The sequence below is a fragment of the Eriocheir sinensis genome, chromosome 35 (genome assembly GCF_024679095.1).
Source record: "Eriocheir sinensis breed Jianghai 21 chromosome 35, ASM2467909v1, whole genome shotgun sequence".
In the NCBI taxonomy this organism is placed as follows: domain Eukaryota; kingdom Metazoa; phylum Arthropoda; class Malacostraca; order Decapoda; family Varunidae; genus Eriocheir; species Eriocheir sinensis.
Genome location: NC_066543.1, coordinates 1,337,818 through 1,361,064, shown reverse-complemented (window position 1 = coordinate 1,361,064; position 23,247 = coordinate 1,337,818). Strand labels below are relative to the sequence as shown.

Below are 23,247 nucleotides of genomic sequence, written 5' to 3'. Positions count from 1 at the left end.
GGTATTTCCAGGGGTAGTTGTATGAGTCTGGTGGTAGTCTGACAAAGCCTCTGCACCATCACGAACGTGAAAACAGAGGAACGCGTTTACTCTCCTTTACGGCCTAGTTCATGTGAGGCGAAGTGTCTTAGCATACCGACCTAACGCATCGCTATGAGCTGCGATGGTTCTTGGCTCTTCTGTCTCACGTGTTGCAAGACTTCCGACAGACCTCGTGTAGCGTGTGTCCTCGTACGCTCATTCCCGTGTTCCCCCGCAGGCTCGATCACCATGGAGGACGTGCTGGCTTTTGCGCCCTTCCAGAACACCATCGACATCGTGGAGCTGCGCGGCGTCCACGTCAAGGAAATGTTTGAATACTCCGTCCGCAAGTATGACCCCACGGGCATGTCGGCGCCGGGAGGATTCCTGCAGGTGTCCGGTGAGTGGTATGGGAGAGGGGATGGGCTATATGGTGAGGGGGTGCAACAGCTCTCTTCGGTTATGTAAGGGCGGGGGGAGGAGCCGGGCCTGAAAGGGAATCTGTGTCCGTGTCTGTCCGCACGTAAGTACGACGCGGTGACCGTCAAACTTAATGAAGGCAGGGAGGTAAGGAGGGAGGGAGGGAAGCAGGGGGGGATATGTCACCTTCCTGACGAGGGCCGCCCCGCCGCAGGATTCGTGGTGGTGTACGACCTCAACCTGCCGCCGGGCAGCCGCGTGGTGCGCCTGCAGGCCCGCTGCCTCGAGTGTGTGGTGCCGGGCCTCAAGGACGTGAAGGACGACGAGGTGTACCGCGTGGCCATGCCTTCCTTCCTGGCCAACGGAGGCGACGGCTACACCGTCGTCAGGGACAACAAGATCAACCACCACCTCACAGGTCTGTGTGTGTGTGTGTGTGTGTGTGTGTGTGTGTGTGTGTGTCGGGCCAGTGTGCCTAACGCGCCTCTGCCCGCAGGTCTGCTGGACTCGGACGTCTACGTCAACTACCTGTCGCAGATGTCGCCCATCTACCAGGGCACCGAGAACCGCATCCTCTTCATCGACTCGGAGGAGCTGTGCGCCGGTGAGGGGAACCTGCTGCCCTCCACCACCTCCTACACGACCTCCCACATCACGGAGGACGGTGGCGGGGCGGCTGGGGCGACGAGGGGCTCCCTAACCCTGGTGGCGGCTTGGGTGGTGTTGGTGGTGGTGGCGGGGGCTGTGCGGGGAACAACACTCTAGCGGTCCGGGATGGGGGGTGCCTGGCCCCCCTCAGGGCGGGGGCTGGGGCCTTCCCTCCTCAGAGGTCACACAATGTATACCAAAAAGACATGGCCGCCAGCCGCAGTGTCATGGGCATTCTTCCTCCAACAGTTAACTCTTCCCTCCCGCGGCGGCGGCGGGGACGGAGGGGCATCACATATCACTGTACATACCCCACACCAGAGACACGACAGGTGCAATAGTCAGTGTAGCGACTCTCTCGGCACGAGGCTGCGGGCGGCCACGTGCCCGCCGCCCACACACCTGACCAGACACGCCCGCGAGCGGCAGGACGGGCCGACGCCTGACGCCCACACTGGACGGTGACAGTTCCTGTAGGATGCCCAGCAGGGAGCAGAGCGCGGCCTCGGCAGGAGACTCGCTGCCTGACCATTCCGCTACTGAGGACCTTTACCCACACCACTACGTGCATTATTAGTCACTACTATAAGTCATGAGCGCCACTGTGAGGACACACAATAAACGTTTCCTCGCTGCTTCCCTCCGAGGTGTTTGTTTCCTGACCCACATGTGACCTGACCTATCCCTCACCTATCCCGTGACCAAGAACACCTGCCACACCTGACCAACTTGGTGTTCTCTCTCTCTCTCTCTCTCTCTCTCTCTCTCTCTCTCTCTCTCTCTCTCTCTCTCTCTCTCTGTCTGTGCCTGTCCGCCAATACGCCTCCCTCCTGACGCCTCCCTGCACCAGACACCTCCCTCCTGACGCTCACTGCCGCCCGATCCTCGCCGCTCGTTGCTCGTGACACGCCTGCACGACTCCAGGGCTTCAGCATGTGGGTGGATGTCTTGCTTGCTCGCCTAACCACTACTTAACCTTTACCTTCGTTTGTATTTTTTATTCCCTCTGCATGAGACACACTGACTTTTTTTAATCATCCTCCTTAACCACTTACTTCACCTGTACTTTCGTCTATTTTTTTCACTAAACATGAAAAACATATTGACTTTTCCATCGTCCTAACACACACACACACACACACACACACACACACACACACACACACACACACACTGTCATGTCTTCTACCACACTCCTTACTCAAATCGGGGCAAGCGTAGTGCTAATAAGACATACATTACTCTTAATTTTTGCAGTATAAGTCTGTTGCTGCCTCGCATGCATCAAACACTTATTATCTGCGACATCTGTGCATTTAAACTTGTAACGGGCTTGTCGGGGGGCGTTTAAAGGGTGTTGATTAAGACTTCAGCTTCCTTACCTTTAAACGCCCCCCGACAAGCCCGTTACAAACTTCCATTTTCTGATATGCTTTCTTTTTCAGCTTTGCGAGTTCATCCTGTGCATAGCTTTTCACTATTCCTGCACCTTTATCTTGGTTATGTCCTACCTTTAGTATGACACCTGAGACGGGGTTTCCCCCTCGACTTTTAAACATAATAGATCCTCCCTATTTCTTGTTCTTATTCATCTCTTGATACTACACCTGCCTATGTCCTTCCTTCATTTAAAAACCTGAGGACGACTTCAAGCCTTAAAGATTATAAAATTTGTCTTCCTAAACTATCCTAAACACCTTTTTTGTATGTTCTGCCTAAGTATTTGAAGCTTTTAAATTAAGGACACATGGCTGACGCTCCTCTTAGTAACCTGTCTTAAATGTCAGTCCCCCTTCGTTAATTTTTATGTTGTCTCTTCCTTATCGCTTTTATAAGGACACTGGGTTGACGTTCCTCTTATTATTAATCTGTCAAATATTCCATCGCCACTTCGTTAATTTCTGTCACACATTTCAACTTTGCTTTATTCATCTCTGCCGCTTCTTTGATCGCTTCTCTATCTTGTTTATATATTTCAACATTGCTTTATTTTAGCTCTGCCATCTTGTTTGAGCACTTCTTTATCTGTAATACATTTCAACACTGCTTTATTTTATCTCTTCTATTTGTATGAGCACTTCTTTATCTGTTATACATTACAACATTGCTTTATTTTATCTCTCCTATTTGTTTGTGCACTTCTTGACCTGTCACATATTTGAACATTGCTTTATTTTATCTCTGCCATTTGTCTGAGCACTTCTTTATCTGTTATATATTTCAACACTGCTTTATTTCAGCTCTGCCATCTTGTTTCAGCACTTCTTTATCTGTTCTATATTTCAACACTGCTTTATTTTATCTCTCCTATTTGTCTGAGCACTTCTTTATCTGTTATACATTACAATATTGCTTTATTTTATCTCTCCTATTTGTCTGAGCACTTCTTTATCTGTTATACATTACAACATTGCTTTATTTTATCTCTCCTATTTGTCTGAGCACTTCTGACTGTCACGCCACTTTGTCCACTTCTTTATCTGTTATATTTCAGCTCCACTTTTTTCATCTGCCGTCTGTTTCAACATCACTTTCAACATCTGCCATCTGTTTCAGCCCATTTTTTTGCATCTGCCTCCTGTTCTAGCTCCACTCTTTTATTTGCTATCTGTTTCAATACCACTTTATCCACCTGCCTCCCGTTTCAGACCCCCTTTTTGCATCTGTCATGTTTCAGCATCCCTTAACGTCCGATGCCTCACCACATGCACCGTTGTTCCCCCTCCACCCAGGTCATCATTCCCTCAATCCGCCAATGCTGCGCTTCCCCGTTTCCTTCCCTACCAAACCTTCTTCTTGACTCACGTGAAAGTTTTGTTTCTCGAAAAAAGAAAAATTACAAGCGTATCCTTTGTCAAGCGTTACCCATCCTCAAAATAAGAAAACTAAATAAAATAAAATAAGCAAGAAATAAAGAAAAAAAATGTTAAAAAGTACTTCTAGACGCGACCAATGAGGCGAAGTAGCTTGTAAATTTTCAAATATCTGTAATAATATGATAGCTATCTGTCTAAAAGTATTAAGTTGTTCAATATATATTTTTTTCCGATCCAACAATGATGATTTGTTACAAACTCATATGTTATTACGTTTCCGATGTTGTTCATATGGTTAAAAGTCTTTGTAAATGTGTTGTATAATATTTCCCAGCACACGAAATGCTCATCCTCCATTATACGTAATAATAATGATAATAATAATAAAAATACAACTAGACCACGTCTCCATATTCTAGTGGTAAATGTGTCTAGCTACAAATCCGCGGGCCCGGGTTCGAATCCTAGCCTGAGCAATCGGCGTGCAGATGACCGAGCTGTTCATCCTCCCTTTCGGGCTGATCGATCGGCTAGCTAAGGAAACCTGAGGAAGGTAAACTGTGGTAACCCGGATGTTATACTGGCTAACTGTCCCGGAGTAATTGGTACTTACCCAAAACAGGCGCACGGGCCAATGCGACGGAAATCAGCATCGAGGCCATCCATGCATTGATGGCGTGCGCCCCCCGCTTCACCTTTTACTCATGTCCTGGCCCTGCAATCAGAATTTGGGCATGAACATGGGGCGAACAATTGTGATAATGATATTTCCTTTAAACTCAAACAGTGCCTCAGAAAGGTGGTAGCCTTCCGAGGATGTGTCACTCCCATCCTCTGCCGCCGCGAGCCATCGAGCTCCACTAATGAACAGAGATATCGTAAGACTATCTGTACTACATTAATTGAAGACCAAAATGCTTGCAACTGCCCTTTGATACCTGGAAAACAGCACTTCACTTCAAGCATTTATTTACCTTGAAACTAAGCCATAATATTTATACTCTTTTACTTTCTTGCATTTTTTCTCGTATGCTTCCTTGCACCATCATCCTCCCCATCCCCTAGAAAATATTCATCACTCACCTACTCTGCCTACCTACCTACTCCCGCACACGCACGTCCTTCCTATCACACCCTGTCCCTCCCATCTCTTCCAGTGCCTGTCATTTTCCCTCTTGTTTGACGTTTTACAATATCCCTTGATTCAACTTTTTTCCTTTCGGCTTCCCTCTCCTGCACAGCCCCCAAGTCCAAGTCAGGGTTCATGGAGGGCCTCACAATGCACATCTACACGCCCCGGGACCTGCTCACCAAGATGAAGGAACACTACTTCCCCGCCCCATAAACTGCAGCCACAAAGAACGCAACGGTATACCCTGCCACAGATCCGAAGAAAACGGGTCGAGTACAAAGAAAACCTGAAAGTCTTCAGTGGGTAACAAAATTATATTCCCGCTGTCTCCGGGTGATGAAAGAAAACGAGTTTGTGGAAGGCCGCGTAAACTATGACAAATAACACAGGCTCTCTAATACATGTTATCCTAAATATAGTCACTATTAATCACAATGAAATCAGTTTAGGGATTTATCAAGAGAACGCTTCTATCAAATGCAATAAATAAAATAAAGAATGAAATATGACAAGGAAGAGATAGAAGGAACAGTAGAAATAGGCTTGTCCACTGTAATCTCTCCGTCCTTACCCCCCCCCCTCTCTCTCTCTCCTGTATGTATAGATAGATATGTATATAGATCTCTATAGATATATATATATATATATATATATATATATATATATATATATATATATTAGTTCCCTGAATACAATAAAGAACTAGACATTTTTGCAATGAGAGCAATTCCATTTTCATTCTATTCGTATAAATAATTTAAACAAATAAATAAGTTACATATGAATGAATATTACATATTTTCATGAAATGAGAGAATACATATGTTTGTAAGCATGCATGTATGCATCATGTTGCTATGTGTACGTGTTTGTATGAGTGTGTGTACGTATACGCGTGTATTTATTTAATTATTTATTAGTTTAGTTCATAGTTACGAGTTGAGTTCATCTTAACCGCTGCCATGATTTTATTATGTATCCTATTCTTAGGGGAACACACACACACACACACACACACACACACACACACACATGCCAATTCAATATTCTAATTACATACCTATACTCAATAATAATCGATATATAATGAAACTTTTATTTTCAACCTTGAAAATTTGTTGATGATGCAGGGTATGACCTAGACACATGGAGGTGTGTTGGTTATAGGGAAGGAAGTGGTTGGACACGTGGAATTGTGTTGGAATACGAGGAGGAAGAGATTGGTGATGGTGTGATTGTGGCGGTGGAGGAGGAGGAGGAGGAGGAGGAGCGATGTGGTACACGTGGAGGTGTGTTGGTAACGGGGGAAGTGGTTGGACACGAGGAATTGAGTTGGAACCATGGAGGAGGAGATTGGCGATGATGTGATGGTGGTGGAGGAGGAGGAGGAGGAGAAAGGGGAGGAAGCGGAGGAGTGATGGAAAGAATAATCTTGTAAAAAATACAGAAACAAACAACGAAAGAAACAAGACAAGGGAGTGACGTCTCCTCCTAACGTACTCTGATCGAGGATGTGTCATAATCTCTCTCTCTCTCTCTCTCTCTCTCTCTCTCTCTCTCTCTCTCTCTCTCTCTTTCAACACAGCATCTATTATTTTCCTTGTTTTCAGGTTATTAAACACACACACACACACACACACACACACACACACACACACACACACACACACACATTCTTATCATTCTTCCCTCCTCCTCCTCCTCCTCCTGTTATCAATTATATGCAGCTTCTACTCCCTCCTCCCCTCTTCCCTTTCCCACCTCTCCCGTCCCCAAACCTTGCCTACGTGACATAAGCATTCCTTCCTGTTTCTCCTCCTTTATCACACTTTCTCACCTCTATGTTTATCAAGTCCTCTTCGCTCCTCAACTTTACATCAGATCCTCCCCAGTTTCATCATCTCATTTATTTATTTCTCGTTCCAAATCATTTCACCTGTTATCAATATTTCTTCTCTCCCTTGTCTTCCCCCCCTCCCCCACTCCCACTCTTCCTTTTTTCATGGTCACGTCCCCCTAGCATCTCTATCTCAGCTTATCTCTCTGAGAACATGGGAACACCGGGAGTCTGCAGGAGGCCAGTCGACTCACTCACGCCGGAAAGTTCCTGCAAATCTAATCCATCCAAAACTGACCCTCTCTTTTTGGCCTCTCGTTCTATATTCTTTAACCCCTTGACTGCGGATTTCCTACAAGAAGACATCACCAAGCTACAGAAATGGATCAAAAAGTGGCTGTTAAAATTCAATGAAGTAAAATATAAAGTCCTGCACCTTGGGAGGGGATATCCAGCACACCAATACCACATGGAAAACGCTCCACTATCCACCACAGAGGCAGAGAAAGACCTGGGAGTATATGTTTCCAGGCTACTAGTAAAGGCTAAACCCGTGCCAATCGCAGCGGACGGGTTTAAGGAGCAGAGAATAACGGGCGATTTTGTCTTTGTTTTATTTTTGCCCTTGAGCTGCTTCCTTTACTCTAGAAGAACACTATTCCCATCCGCTTTACCCATGAATTAATCCTTTTCTGTGGAGTATTATAATGGTATACGCACACACCTCATGACCGCCAGCCTGTTCCCCTTATCCACCACTCGATTAGTAAATTAATTCTTGTATATATCTATATAAAAAAATATAAAAAAAACACTATGACAACTAATTACGTCTTTTTTTTTTTTTTTTTTTTTTACCTCCAGAACCTTACTATTACCTTTATGGCCTTAGTATCTAGGTGTCTCCGCCCACCTCTCTTCTTCCTCTTTATCTCCCTCCTTTTTTCTCATCGTTCATTATCAAACCCTCCATTCTCTCATTCCCCCCCCCCCCCCCTCCTCTCCTCCGTGATAACCAAAGGCTTTCTCCCCTTATCCCCTCCTCCTCCTCCTCCTCCTCCTTCTGCCCTAATCTTACCCAATCAGAGAGCAGAGATCATAACATTGCCCTGATCATTCCACTGCCAACTGACCAATCACTATTTACTTCTTTCCTCCTCCTCCTCCTCCTCCTTCTCCTCCAGATATCTGAAGCCACTCGATCACTGTGACACTGAAAGGGGTAGTGATGGAGAGATAGGAATGGAAGGGAATGGATGAAAGGCAAGGGAATGTGATGTGGATAATGTAGGAAATGAATCGCAAGAAGTGGGAATAGAAGGGATTGAGCTGGGGAGGATAAGGAAGAAGGGGAATTTGTGGAGGAAAGAAAACCGGAGACGTGGAGGTGAATAGGAAGAGAAAAATGGGAAAAGAGAGGAAGGGGATGGAAGGAAGGGGAACTAGTGGAGGAAACAAGAGAGAAGATGAAGATAGGCAAAGGAAAATGGAAGGAGAGGGGAAGAAAACGGGAGGAACGGGAACTACTGGAGGAAAGAAAACTAAAGAGAAAATAAAAGTGAAGAGGTAAAGGAAAATGGGAAGAGAGAGGAAAGGAACGAGAGAAAATGGTTACATTGTTAAACAGGGAGTTGTTTTCAATCCACTTAGAAATCTGTATTTGTCGATACTGAACTGATCCACTCATGCAGGCCGTTTATTTCTCCCTCTAATACCTCTACATGGCTGTCTCATCTACTTAGCCGTCCTATCTATCATCAACTAATTTGCTGATGTCGCTTAATTATAAAGTCAAGGTCGTTGATGTAAATGATGAACAGTAACGGACCTAAGACTGATCCTTGTTGGCGGGTAACGCGATCCCAATCAGATCTTTCACCGTTTAATTGTTGAACTCTCTACGTCCTGACAATAAAATAAAAGCAACATTTATGAAAGGTTTCAATGTGTGTGTGTGTGTGTGTGTGTGTGTGTGTGTGTTTAGTAAATTGTAACGTGTAAAAATAAATTACAACAATTGATTGAGCTTTCTCTCTCTCCTCTCTTTTCCCCCTCCATGCAAAGCTCCCTCCTTCCCTTTTCAAGCGTGTCCTGCCGGGCTCGCTAAGGTCACGCCAACGTCACAATATCAATGACGGTGATTACTTATCTTCCTCCCCCCGACCCAGCCCCCACTACCCAAACAACCCCCGTCCATACACCCGATTCATAACTAATTAACAAGCTTGTTAAAAACATATAAGAAACTAACAAACGGATTAACGATATATTAAATAGTTAATGACAACTACAATAAATGAAAAAAGGAAATCAATGTTATTATTTTTCAAGAAATTGAAAAAAATCAAGAAAAAAAGATCATTGTTGCCTCTCTCAGTGCTGGTGCTGCTGTTGATAAAGATCATCATCATCATTATCAACATGAACATAATAATAGTGATTATGATAACCAAAATAATGATAATAATAACATTAATAATATGAATGATATGAACAACATCAATAATAATAATGATGATCATAATAATAATAATAATAATAATAATAATAATAATAATAATGATAATAATAATAATAATAATAATAATAATAATAATAATAATAATAATAATAATAATAAGTGTAAATTGTAATAAGAAAATAAAATGAAGAAGAAGAAGAAGAAGGAAAAGAAGACGAAGAGGAAGAAGAAAAGTAGAAGAGGAAGAAGAAGAAGAAGAAGAAGAAGAAGAAGAAGAAGAAAGGAGAAAGGAGAAAATGAGCGATAGTAAGAAAGTGTAACAAAAATCATACTATCCTACTACTACTACCACTACTACTGAGAAGAAAAAGAAGAAGAAGAAACAGAAGAATGATAATAATAATCATAAAAAATATAATAATAATAATAATAACAATAATAATAATAATAAAAATAATAATGACAAAGAAATATAATTTTAAAATGATAATTATTATTACTATAGTAATTATAATTATCGTTATTGTTACTGTCCTTATTATTACCAGTCACTATTACAGAAACAGATACAGATATAAAACAAGTATAGTCATCATAATTAGCAGCAGCAGCAACAACACTAGCAGGAGTAGCATCAATTTCTACATCATCATCAACAGCAGCAACAACTATAACATTACAAGTACTTTAATTACTGATGTCATTTTTAGTCTTATTTTTGCCACTACCACCGCCGCCACCCCACAGCGGCAGGGAGTGTGTTGTCAGGGCGAGGCGAGGAGCAGCCAGGCAGGACCAGTAATCGAGTGCAGTATTGATTGGTGTGTGTGAGTGTGTGTGAAATGGAACAAGGTCAATCCCATACCTGGACTGTCCCTCCTTGACTTCGAGCAACACACACACACACACACACACACACACACGCACACACACACACACACTCAGAGGTGCAAGAGATTGTTAATTAAGGCAGAAACATGCTGATGGCTGGAATCCGAACCCCTGAACCGCCATACACGTAATAAAGAAGCAGGGTTAGGGTGACTTTAGTACGTTTTTGGCAGCATAATGCTCGCCTCTACTGAACGACGACTCTGTGTTAACGTCAGACTGGTTTTTTCATGATGTAATTGTTCGAATGTAACAAGTTGGTGTGTGTGTGTGTGTGTGTGTGTGTGTGTGTGTGTGTGTGCAAGAAATTATAACAAATCAAGAAAGGATATAATTAGAGTAGGAAACTTTTTCTTACCTCTACACACTCCACTCCACACACCCCATCCGCCCTTCCACACTTCCCCGCGTTTCTTTGCATTGCATTCTATCACACATCTTATTTGTATTTTGTATATTTTCAGATTAATGGTTGCCAACCAATGACTAAACTATTTATTATTATTATTATTATTATTATTATTATTATTATTATTACTACACACACACACACACACACACACACACACACACTCACACACATATATAAAAAGCTTGTATGTGTGTATGTATCATAGGTCAAAGACAACAGACAGAGGTTGAATACGGATGGAGTATGTATACTTGGAACTGTTAGAATGTATGTATGTGTGTGTGTGTGTGTGTGTGTGTGTTTCCTTGGCTCTGGAGGGTGCGGGAGGGGTAGGGGTAGGGGTCAGCAAGGTAAGGCGTACCCGGCAGGTGTTTCTGGGTCAAGGGAGCCTGGCGGGGAGGCGGGGACACGGCGAGGTCAGCTGGTGGCAAGGAGGGCCGAACACGCACACGCCAGGCTTCTTGTTCTCTCTCTCTCTCTCTCTCTCTCTCTCTCACACACACACACCAATATTAAGATGAAAATACCTGCTTAACAATATCTTTCCAAAATAATTATTTTCGAACATTGTTGCCTTCAACATATTCGTCGGTCCCATGGTGTAATGGTTAGCACTTTGGACTCTGAATCCAACAATCCGAGTTCGAGTCTCGGTGGGACCTGTTCTTTTTCTATTTTTGTTTTATTTTTTCGATAAACCAAGCTAGTTTGAAACACGATTCATGCATAAAAGAAAAATGCTACACTCGCCTTTTTGCCCTCAAAACTCATAAAAATCAATAAAAAAATGTTTTCCTGTCAGGAGTGGGATTCGAACCCACGCCCGGAAGACCGGACTGCGACCTGAACGCAGCGCCTTGGACCGCTCGGCCATCCTGACATACATGAAAGCTATGAGCTACTAAAAGTTCTAACTATCGCTGTACAATTTTTAATACTAGCACTGGCAAGATGATTATTAGGACATTCATCATAACTTCGGTACAAGAGAGAGAGGCGAAGTGTGCCTGCCCGCCGCCACGACTCTGGGGCCGCGAGGGGTGAGCGGGGACGCCTGTTTTCTCTCCTCTCCCGACCTTCCCAACGGCCTGAACCAAGATCTGAGTAGTAAAAAGATGAAATATACAGATTTGACGTCTTTGGGTTACCGGGGGGGGGGGGGGGGGGGGCGGCGGGAGGCGTGGAGGGGGGCGTGGATGGGGAGGGGGGGCTGAAGAGCGAGAGGGGGCGGCGCGGGCGTTTGAGACAAGTGGGAATATTCAGAGCGTTGAATAAATTGTCGTTGTCACCTAATGAAATAGACGACTAATGGAGCGCGACAACAGGTAGGCAGGTGACAGCTGTGACGTAAGAGAGGTGAACGACACGAAATCTACTACTGCTACTACTACTTCTACTACTATTGTTTACTAATAACTAGGATCGCCATTATTCCCATTATCATATAGTTATTGTTACCTTTTTGATATTATTATTTCTGGTAGTAGTAGTCGTAGTAGTAGTAGTAGTAGTAAGATAATTGGAAGTAGTAGTAGTAGTAGTGTAGTATACATAGTAGTAGTAGTAGTAGACGTAGTAGTAGTAGTAGTAGTAGTAGTAGTAGTAGTAGTAGTAGTAGTAGTAGTAGTAGTAGTAGTAGTTGTAGCAGTAGAAGTAGTAGAAGCAAGTGTCAGCAGCAGCATCTATAATAGTAACCGCCGTAACAGATAGCACTTTGTAACAATCTCATTCACTCACAACTCTCTCCTACACTCAGCATTTCCGATTCACAATATGGGCCAAGGCTATTTCCTGTCTACCTGCCTCCTCTCCTTACCTGTCTCCCCTCCGCTCCCCCCCTTCCCTCCTCTCTCCATCTCTCCTTCTCTCCATCTCTCGTACTTCCTACTTTTTTTTTTATCTCCCTCTTTCTCCCCCTTCCTCTCAGGCTATAGTCTTTGCTCCTACTTCCTCCATTCTCTTTCCTGCTATCCTCGGCCACTTCCTACTCTTGTTTTCTTTTTATGGTGTGTACTGCAATTATTATGTTCCTCGCCTCGCTTTAGTAAACATTTTAATGGGGTCATAATGCATGCACTCTTCCTCTTCCTCTTCGCTGTCTTTTTTTTTTAATTGATCTCTTTCTTTCATTGTTAATCTTTTTCCTCTAGTTCTGGTTCTGGTTTTATTTTTTCTTCTTTTTTTCTTCTGTTCTCAATTCCAAAGCAAAGAACTTCAGCGACAGAGCAAAGAGAGTTGTTAGGTGACAAGGAGAATAATAATAATAATAATAATAATAATAATAATAATAATAATAATAATAATAATAATAATAATAATAATAATAATAATAATAAGAATAAGAATAAGAAGAAGAAGAAGAAGAAAAAAAGCAAGAAGAAGAACAAGAAGAACAAGAACAAGAACAAGAAAAAGTATGAAAAAATATAAAATGAAAAGAAGAAGAAGAAGAAGAATACAAAAAAAAAGGATAATAATAATAATAAGAAGAAGAAGAGGAAGAAGAAAAGAAGACGAAGAAAAAGAAGAAGGAAGTAGGAAAAGACGTTACAACCTCGCTCTTTTGCTTCAGGTTTAGGGCCAAGGATGGGATTACTCTCTCTCTCTCTCTCTCTCTCTCTCTCTCTCTCTCTCTCTCTCTCTCTCTCTCTCTCTCTGCCGTCATAAATAACCTATGAGTGTCAAGCTGAAAAGTGTCTGTCTGTCTGCCTGTTCATCTGCCTGTCTGTCTGTCTGTCTGTCTTTTTTTTCGCATGGCTGTCCTTCCCTTCTGTCTGTTTTCTTGCCGCCTCATGTTCTGTAGTGCTTCTGAGCTTTTGTGTTTTACCTGGTGTTTTTTTTGTATGTTTTTTTTAGCTTTTTATGTAACTGTCAAACATGTTATTTCATTTGTTCATATATTGTTGTTGCCGTTATTGTTGTTGTTGTTGTTGTTGTTGTGCTTCCGCGAGTGTTTCTGTAGGTATGGAGTTTTGTTTTTTGTATGTGTGTGTGTGTGTGTGTGTGTGTGTGTGTTACGTGTATTTCGTTCTGTACTTTGAGTCTTATGTGCTATGTTTGTCTTTTTCTACCTGTCTGTCTGGGTAATTATGTCTTTTTTTTGTTTCGATGTCTACCTGTGTTTTGGATAACTATATTTAAGGTCTCTGTTTCGATGTCTACCTGTGTTTTGGATAACTATATTTAAGGTCTCTGTTTCGATGTCTACCCGTGTTTTGGATAGCTATATTTAGGGTCTCTGTTTCGATGTCTGCCTGTGTTTTGGATACCTATATTTAAGGTCCGTTTCGATGTCTACCCGTGTTTTGGATACCTATATTTAAGGTCTCTGCTTCTGTCTACCTGAGTTTGGTTATTTAATCTACGTTTTTTTTTCTGTTTCATTCTCTACCTGTCTGTCTTGCCTAAATTTTCCCTTTGTCTTCCAGCTCATCGTCTGTTTTTATCTATTTTTTATCCCTTTTACTTCTCTCTCCTCCTCAGTTTCCCCTTTACCTCAATCAATCTTCCTCTTTTCCTTTCTGTGTCTGTCTCATTTTCCCTTTGTCCTTCAACTCTTCGTCTGTTTTTACTTTTTCATCCCTTTTACTCCTCTCCTCCCTAACTAGTTTCCTCTTTCTCTCTCTTTTTCTCATTTACTATCCTCCATTCCCCTCATCTTCGCTATCTTTATCCCTTGTGTTGTCAAGTCTGTCCGTTAAATTTCCTTCTCTTTATCCTCAACACTAACTATATATTTGTGGGATTTTCCGGGAAAGACGAAAATGAAAAAAAAAAACTAAGTCATTGCCCCTCGTGTGTGTGTGTGTGTGTGTGTGTGTGTGTGTGTGTGTGTGTGTGTGTGTGTGTGTGTGTGTGTGTGTGTGTGTGTGTGTGTGTGTGTGTTTGGCAGGGAGGCCTCTATCATCGCCATGTGGAAGGGAGGTACGAAGGGAAGAAGGGAGGGAGGGAGAGGAAGAAAGGAAGAAAGGGGGGAAAGTCTTGCCAACGATGGGGTATGAGTTAAGAATGATCTCTCTCTCTCTCTCTCTCTCTCTCTCTCTCTCTCTCTCTCTCTCTCTCTCTCTCTCTCTGCAGGTGTTAAAAGATATTAAGAAAGATTAATATAAAAGGCATATTATGAGAGAGAGAGAGAGAGAGAGAGAGAGAGAGAGAGAGAGAGAGAGAGAGAGAAAGCACCTACGCCTTTCATTTCTATCTCTCCCTCCCTCTCCCTGCTCCCCTTTACCACGTTAAAAATACTTAAACGTTGCTAAGCAGATATTTTCATCACCCTGTCGCTCCCCCTCTCCCCTCCTCCTTACAACTGTCACCGAGAGAGAGAGAGAGAGAGAGAGAGAGAGAGAGAGAGAGAGAGAAACGACCCTCTTCTCTCTCTCTCTCTCTCTCTCTCTCTTCGCATGACATTGCTCGTTCTTGCTCGTGTGTCGGGTGTTAAATGCATACAAGGCCGTCTGTTCTCTGGTGGTGTCGTTGGTGGTGGTAATGGTAATGGTGGTGGTGGTGGTGGTGGTGATAGTGATGGGGGGGTGGGGGGGTGATGGTGACGTGCGAAAAGTCTATAATGCATGGTGTGTATTTGATTGCTTCTTCTTCTTCTTCTTCTTCTTCTTCTTCTTCTGATATTGAATTATCATCTTTCTTTTTCTCAGTTCTCGCTTGGTTTCTATTGCTTGTTTGTTTGTTTGTTTGTTTGTTTGTTTTTCATGATCAAACTTTTCATGGTACTGTTGTTGTTGTTGTTGTTGTTGTTGTTGATGTTGTTGCTGTTTCTGTTACTGTTTTTCTTGCTATAATAGGATTTGCTGTTCTTATTGTTGTTCTTGTTCTTGTTTTTTGCTGCTCTTGCCAATGCTGTTGTTGTTGTTGTTGTTGTTGAATGAGATGTTTTTGTCTCCTTTTCTGTTACGATCTTCATTCCATTTCCATTAATTCCTTCGTCACAATAATCATCTAACTCATCACCACCATCTTTCTCCTCTTCACCATCATCATCATCATCACTGCAACCATCCTTCTCCTCCTACTCCGCTTCACTTTCCTCACTATCATCATTAAGGTCATCATTCTCCACTTCACAATCATCCTCATTCCCTTCCTCATCTTTCTCCAGTTCAACATCATCATTTGCATCGTCTTCCTCATCGCCCCCATCATCTTCCTCCTCCTCCTCTTCACTCCTACCACCACCATCACCACTACCATCATCATCATCATCATTACCATCACCATCATCATCACATCATTTGCATCGTCTTCCTCATCGCCCCCATCATCATCTTCCTCCTCCTCCTCTTCACTCCTACCACCACCACCACTAATACCATCATCATCATCATTACCATCACCATCATTATCACATCATTTGCATCGTCTTCCTCATCGCCCCCATCATCATCTTCCTCCTCCTCCTCTTCGCTCCTAACACCACCACCAATACCATCATCATCATCATCATCATCATTACCATCATCATCATCATCACATCACCTTCAGCCCCTCACCAAGGCTCTCCGTGTGTTCAGCCCCTCTGCTCACCTTCGCCAGTTTGTTCACCGGTGTGCGTTTACCTGGGAGAAAGTTGACCAGTGATCTGACGCTGCGTTAAGAAAAGAGCAAAGACTATTTTTTTTATTAGGAAATCATAAAAAAATAACCCTTGCTGCTGTTCTTCGTGTTCTTATGTTATTCTTGTTCTTGGCCGTATGTTATGTTATGTCCAAAACTTTTTCTCTTTCTTTTTTTACTTGGTTCTGTGTGATTGAGTGTGTGATTGTGTGTGTGTGTGTGTGTGTGTGTGTGTGTGTGTGTGTGTGTGCCCTCACTGCACAAATAAGAGGCAGGCCAAGGACTACCGAGCTAAGAAAAGAGGAATAAAAGCATTGACAAGCCTTAATTAATGGTAGAAAGTATACGAATAGAAAAAAAAACTAAATAAAAAGCCAAGCCAATTTAATTTAGTTCCTGTGGTGGCCTGATATTAAACACTTCTTGAAATCCTCGAGTCGTGTGTGTGTGTGTGTGTGTGTGTGTGTGTGTGTGTGTGTGTGTGTGTGTGTGTGTGTGTGTGTGTGTGTAAGCGTTTTCCTCCTATAATCCAATGCATTCTGTTTATACTTCTCAATTTACCTTTCCTCTCCACACAAGGTAAATACTTTCTCCTTTAATTAGTCTCAGCAACATTAATTAACCTCCTTACGCTCAACTGATCTACTTATCTCCTCGTCCGGCTTCCTAATGATAGTCAAATATAGTATCCCATCTACTACGTCTCCTCCCCCAGTTGAAGTAGTAGTAGTAGTAGTAGTAGTAGTAGTAGTAGTAGTAGTAGTAGTAGTAGTAGTATAAGTTGTAGTAGCAGCATCAGTAGTAAACACACAACACGTGGGATTAAAGGGTGTGGCCGAAGGCTATAATCACAACACAAACTTTCTCATCCCTTCCTCCCTTCCTCCCTCCCTCCCACACTTTGATTCCCTACGCTACACAACCACCCGGCGGCCTCCACGCAGTCTCTCTCACTCGCTTCCTTTTCTCCGCGGCGCGTTTCATCACAAGCCACACACACATACACACATTCATTGCTATTACCAAGGACTCTACACCCCCCCGAGCCCCCCTTTGCCTTCCTGCATGCATATACCTCCCCTCTCTCAGCCCGTGTGTGTGTGTGTGTGTGTGTGTGTGTGTGTGTGTGTGTGTGTGTGTGTGTGTGTGTGTGTGTGTGTGTGTGTGTGTGTGTGTGTGTGTGTGTGTGTGTGTGTGTTTGGCGGCCTCGGTTCCTGGGCCAGACCAAGATCTAGGGCCAGACATACAGAAGGCCGCACCCCGCCGTCCACGTGTCTAGGTTAAAAGCTCCTACGGCCAATGCGACGATTTGCAGTGTTGAGCAACGTCGTGATGCTACTTTTGGCATCCTCCTCCTCCTCCTTCTCCTCTCCGCCGGTGCTCACAAGACTAGACAGGCCTCCTCTTCTCCTCTTACGTGATTAGTGTGTGCCATTTAACCCTTCTCCTCTTACTGTTCCTTCTTCTTTTCTTCTTGTTCCTTCTCTTCTTACGTGTATCGAGTGTGTGTGCCGTCTCCTCCTCGTTCTATATATATCAAACAATGTATATACAAATTGCAAGTATAATAAAATGTTTCAGATGTTTCAAATGTTCCTCGTTTTGTTCCTTCTCTTTCTCTTCTTGTTGTTCCTTCTTCTCTTTTCTTCTTGTTGTTCCTTCTCCTTTTTCCTCCTTTTCTTATTTTTCTTTCGTTCTTCTTCTCTTGTTGTTATTGTTGTTCTTATTGTTATTATTATGATAATTAATATCCTCCTCCCTCATCTTGTTTTTCCTCTTCTTCGTCTTTTTCTTTCTTCTCCTTTTCCTCCTCCTCCTCCTCCTCCTCCAGTACTCGACACACGCGCCTTCAACACCTAAACTGCAAAGAATAAGCAAACAGACGAACAAAGGAAGAGGAAGTTGGCATACACGTAGGTACTAACATAACCGTAACCTCCATCACTAGGCACACGTGTAGTCCTCCTCCTCCTTTTGAAATGTCGTCAATCTCTTCTCTTCTCTTCTCTTCCCTTCCCTTCCTTTCCCTCTTTTCTTCTCATCCCCATCCACCATCATGCTGTCCCCTCACCTATTCTTCCCTTCCTTCTCATTCCCCTTCCATCACCTCTCCTCTCCCCTTCCATCACCTCCCCTCTTCCCCCTCAACACCCATCCTTTCCCTTCCCTCCCTCCCACCCCTCTTTCCCAATCATTATCATGCTGTCCCCTCACCTATTCTCCCCTTCCTTCTCATTCCCCTTCCATCACCTCTCCTCTCCCCTTTCATCACCTCCCCTCTTCCCCCTCAACACCCATCCTTTCCCTTCCCTCCCTCCCACCCCTCTTTCCCAATCATTATCATGCTGTCCCCTCAACTCCCATCTCTCCTTCTTCCACACACTCCAACTCCCGTCCCCTTCTCTCCCCTCTCCCCTCCCACCCACGTAAACCTGTTTTCTGCCTGACACAGTTTCTCGGAATCTCAAAGTCTTCAGAGCGAGCAGTCACGCATGGCCATTATGATGACGACAACGACGACAACAACAACGGTAAGAACGATGACAAGGAAGACGACGGTGAAGTGAAAAAGTGAAAGCAGTGATTTTTTTTTTTTTTACGAGAAGGAGGCAGCTCAAGGGCACAAAAAAAGAAAACAATAATAAAAAAAAAGCCCGCTACTCGCTGCTCCCAAATATTATCAAGTACGTACGCTGAGAGAGAGAGAGAGAGAGAGAGAGAGAGAGAGAGAGAGAGAAATATGATAGGTCCAAGTGCAATGGGTACAAGCTGGATATGGTACGCAGGTTATAATTAAGATGTGCGCAAGGGCTCTTAGTGCATGAATGGGGTAACTGAGGCAAATATTTAGTTAAGGGATTAATTACACAAATGGAGCAGGTGTGTTGTAGTTGGGGCGATAAAGAATAACGGTTTGAAATGGCGGTTTGATAGATTTTGTGCATGTTTTTTTTTCTTTTCCTTTAAACTAACTTCTTGCAGCCTCCTTACACCTTTATGCATCCTCGTCTGTGCTTGAATATCCTGTCTGTTTGTTTATTCTTATTCCTATTTCGTCATTATTAAAACAACAGTAATAACACAGCCTTTAAACTGATCATTTGCAGTCTCCTTATGCATCCTCGTCTCTGTGCTTGAACCTCGCGTCTGTATCTATTCCTTTTGTTATTCTATTGTAATTAAAGCAACAATAACAGCCTCATGACGCCTTATTCCTATTCATAGCCAGTTTGAGGCGGCAGAAATGGTAACCGTCTGTCTGTCTCTCTGTGTCTGTCTCAACGTTGCAAGATTGTCGTACTTGTATTTGTCGATTACCAACCCAAAACTGCCTCCTCGACCCCAATAACTGCCTTTTTATACAGTTATCGTTAAAATGGTTAATTATTGGTGTTTTTTGGCAATAGTTATGGCTCAGAAACCAGAAAATAAGATGCTCTGAGTACGATAACATGTCTCCTTTGTTGTATATAAAAAAAAAAAAAAAAAAAAGAATAAAACGGTGGTCTGTCTGTGTCTCCGTGTCCTCTACATTAGCATACGCCTCACTGATTCCTCTTCCTCGTCCAAGTGTCCTTTCCACACGTCATGTTACTAGGCCTACACGCGGCGGGAAGATCCTTGCTCCCCCTTATCCGATCAATCTTCCGTGTGCCTGCCTGGTGCTGTCCCTTTCTTCCCCTTCAATCTCCTTCCCCTTGGCTAGGTCATGCGTGGGGCGGGTAACAAAAGGTCAACCAAAGCAACAGAATGGCAAAACAGGTGGACAGATGAAATTGAGATGGAGTACACGAACACCAGACAAGGAAAAGTGGAGAAGTTGGGAAATGTGTTTATTTTGCAGCGAACTGATGACGATATGATCCATGGCGATAACGAAAGGAAAACCAAAGCAACAGAATGGCAAGACAGGTGGACAGGTGAAATTGATATGGAGTACACGAACACCAGACAAGGAAAAGTGAAGAAATTGGGAAAGGTCTTTAATCTGCAGCGAACTAATGACGATATGATCAATGGCGATAACGAAAGGAAAACCAAAGCAACAGAATGGCAAACAAAGGAATGGTAGTAACTGTTGTAAGGGCAAAAAACCAGGTGGACAGATGAAAGTGGGATCGAGTCCACCAACACCTGACGGGGAAAAGTGAAGTTAGGAAAGGTCTTTGTTTTGCAGTGAAGTAAAGTGACATGATGAGGGTGACGAAAGAGCCAAAGCAACAGAATGGCAACACAGGAACAACGGTTGAGGTGAAGGCAGAAAAACAGGTGGACAGATGAAACTGGGATCGAGTACACTAACACCTGACGGGGAAAAGTGGAGAAGTTAGGAAAGGTATTTGCGTTTTGCAGTGAATTAAATACATGATGATAGTAACAGAAGGACTATTAAAGCTGCAATAGGGGTACAGAGGAACGGTAGAGGTGGACAGGAGACGATACTGGGATGGAGTACATTAACACCGTCCTTACCCGGTACAGACTCAAGGGGTGATGTGACAGATGTGAGCACCGAGGCCACGTGCAACTACAGCGTATGTCCCCAACTTTACCTCAACACAAACACCAGACAATGGAAAGTGGAAAACGTTGGGGAAGGTCTTTGTTTTTGCAGTGTACTTACTAATGATGATGATGATAATGTGAGTGATGGTGAATGCTCTATTGGTGTTACTGTTGAGAGAGTGCTTGGCGTATGATGCGCAATAATGAGCTCCAATAATTTGATCTCCTGATGACCAATGTTTCCAGATTGTCGTACTTGGTGCATTGTTTTTGCCGATTTCTGACCCAAAAACTATCGCACCCATAAAGATAACGATATGCATTTATAATTATTGTTAAACTCGGTAATTATTGATGCTCTTTTTTGCAATATTTATGGGCAAGAAACCTGAAAATATAATGTTATGCGTACGATAATCTGGTGACGTTGCTGATGACTTCTCGGTGTCCTGATGACTTCTTGGTGTGAGGTGCTCCATGCAGGGTAGTCACGCAGCGGGACATTCACGGGAATTTGGGTGACTCGTTATCGTTGCACAACTGGGAATAAATAGTGCTGCCTGCGTGCCTGGCGTATGACGTGCACTGCTGCGGTAAAAACTTGTTGCGGGGTTGGCGCCTCGGGGTGGGTGAGTCAAATCTGTACCTGCCTCCCTCCTGTGTTTGAATTCCCGTGTTCCCCTTGTCACTAGGCTACATGGTAAACGGGTGACTGGGTATTTGGGTATTCCGTAAACTGTCTGTCTGTCTCTGTCTGGCTTTCTGTCTGTCTGTCTGTCTGGCTGGCTGGCTGGCTGGCTATCTTCCTGAGTGTTATGTCTGCACACACCTGTGACTGTTACTGTGGACTGCTGTGGGTGTCCTGTGGCATGTTTGGCTGCATGCTGTTGGTGTCCTCGTTTGTGTTGTCTCGATGCTGTGGGTGTTCTTTATCCTGTGTTGTCTGGACGCTGTGGGAATCCTTAGCCTGTCTTGTCTGGATGTTGTGGGAATCCTTAGCCTGTGTTGTCTGGATGTTGTGGGAATCCTTAGCCTGTCTTGTCTGGATGTTGTGGGAATCCTTAGCCTGTGTTGTCTGGACGCTGTGGGAATCCTTAGCCTGTGTTGTCTGGATGCTGTGGGAATCCTTAGCCTGTCTTGTCTGGATGTTGTGGGAATCCTTAGCCTGTGTTGTCTGGATGCTGTGGGAATCCTTAGCCTGTGTTGTCTGGATGTTGTGGGAATCCTTAGCCTGTGTTGTCTGGATGCTGTGGGAATCCTTAGCCTGTGTTGTCCGGATGCTGTGGGAATCCTTAGCCTGTGTTGTCTGGATGTTGTGGGAATCCTTAGCCTGTGTTGTCAGGATGTTGTTGTGTTGTCTGGATGCGAATCCTTAGCCTGTGTTGTCCGGATGCTGTGGGAATCCTTAGCCTGTGTTGTCTGGATGTTGTGGGAATCCTTAGCCTGTGTTGTCCGGATGTTGTGGGAATCCTTAGCCTGTGTTGTCCGGATGTTGTGGGAATCCTTAGCCTGTGTTGTCCGGATGTTGTGGGAATCCTTAGCCTGTGTTGTCTGGATGTTGTGGGAATCCTTAGCCTGTGTTGTCTGGATGTTGTGGGAATCCTTAGCCTGTGTTGTCTGGATGTTGTGGAATCCTTAGCCTGTGTTGTCTGGATGTTGTGGGAATCCTTAGCCTGTGTTGTCTGGATGTTGTGGGAATCCTTAGCCTGTGTTGTCTGGATGTTGTGGGAATCCTTAGCCTGTGTTGTCTGGATGTTGTGGGAATCCTTAGCCTGTGTTGTCTGGATGTTGTGGGAATCCTTAGCCTGTGTTGTCCGGATGTTGTGGGAATCCTTAGCCTGTGTTGTCCGGATGTTGTGGGAATCCTTAGCCTGTGTTGTCCGGATGTTGTGGGTGCTCTGTGGCATTTGTCTCGATGCTGTGGGAGTCCTTATCCTGTGTCATATGGATGCTGCGGGTGTCCTGTGTTGTCTGGGATGCTGTGGAGGTCCGTAACCGCAGATCGGCCTCTAAAAGCTTGCAGACTTCGAACCTCTTTCCGTATGTGTCCTTGTGCGGGTTGTGGTATGCTGACGTGTTTCGCCAATTTGTACGCCTGACTTGCTGACTGGTAACGTCTGCCATTTTGTACGCGACATTCATACAAGAGGATATGACCGTTCTGGAAAATTGAGCCGAGGGAAGAAAAGGAAAGCATTGTTGAAATGGAAATAGATAAACATTCTTTATTTGGACAATCGTATAATTTCGTCGACCTGTGATCAATTTTCCAGTTATTATTTTTTTTCCTTGCACTAATGATGAGTACTGACTGGAGTGGTGCCTAGAAATTGGTGAACGAACTCTTAACCTGTCTGAAGAGGTGACAAAGGTGGCCGGCGTGACTCGTTGATAAGGGATATGCTCATGCTTGTGTAAAAGGGTGACTCCATGGCGTGAGGCTGACTGGCTGGCTACGCTGATAATCTACTCCTTTGTTTTGCTTTGTCGCCTTGTTCTTCCTTCCTTTTATATTGGTCTGTATTTATGTTGTTA

At 43.8% G+C, this 23,247-nt stretch overlaps 2 protein-coding genes, 2 long non-coding RNA genes and 2 other non-coding genes across 7 annotated transcripts in view; 3 read left to right on the top strand and 3 right to left on the bottom strand.

The window, feature by feature from the left end:
• LOC127007236 (snake venom 5'-nucleotidase-like) overlaps nucleotides 1-1,732 on the top strand; it is a 95,869-nt gene extending 94,137 nt beyond the window's left edge. The window contains exon 11 of the transcript XR_007760123.1: nucleotides 1,271-1,732. The gene's annotated coding sequence lies outside the window, so the exon portion shown is untranslated. The remainder of the gene's footprint in view (nucleotides 1-1,270) is intronic.
• LOC127007239 (uncharacterized) overlaps nucleotides 1-1,732 on the bottom strand; it is a 78,432-nt gene extending 76,700 nt beyond the window's left edge. Inside the window, exon 1 of the long non-coding RNA XR_007760124.1 lies at nucleotides 1,637-1,732. This is a non-coding gene — a long non-coding RNA (uncharacterized LOC127007239). The remainder of the gene's footprint in view (nucleotides 1-1,636) is intronic.
• Nucleotides 1-1,732, top strand: part of LOC127007238 (snake venom 5'-nucleotidase-like) — a 72,840-nt gene extending 71,108 nt beyond the window's left edge. Inside the window, exons 8-10 of the mRNA XM_050877953.1 lie at nucleotides 260-421; nucleotides 656-859; nucleotides 938-1,732. Of these exons, the coding sequence (XP_050733910.1) occupies nucleotides 260-421; nucleotides 656-859; nucleotides 938-1,206 (635 nt within the window). The 3' untranslated portion in view covers nucleotides 1,207-1,732. The remainder of the gene's footprint in view (nucleotides 1-259; nucleotides 422-655; nucleotides 860-937) is intronic.
• A 2,193-nt stretch (nucleotides 1,733-3,925) lies between these two features.
• The window catches only part of LOC127007240 (uncharacterized), a 63,542-nt gene continuing 44,220 nt past the window's right edge, over nucleotides 3,926-23,247 (bottom strand). For both annotated transcript variants that reach the window (XR_007760126.1, XR_007760125.1), the window contains one exon: nucleotides 3,926-4,620. This is a non-coding gene — a long non-coding RNA (uncharacterized LOC127007240). The remainder of the gene's footprint in view (nucleotides 4,621-23,247) is intronic.
• Nucleotides 11,229-11,300, top strand: Trnaq-cug (transfer RNA glutamine (anticodon CUG)). Its single transcript has one exon. It is a non-coding gene; the product is annotated as a tRNA-Gln (tRNA).
• Trnal-cag (transfer RNA leucine (anticodon CAG)) lies at nucleotides 11,435-11,518 on the bottom strand. The gene has a single exon. It is a non-coding gene; the product is annotated as a tRNA-Leu (tRNA).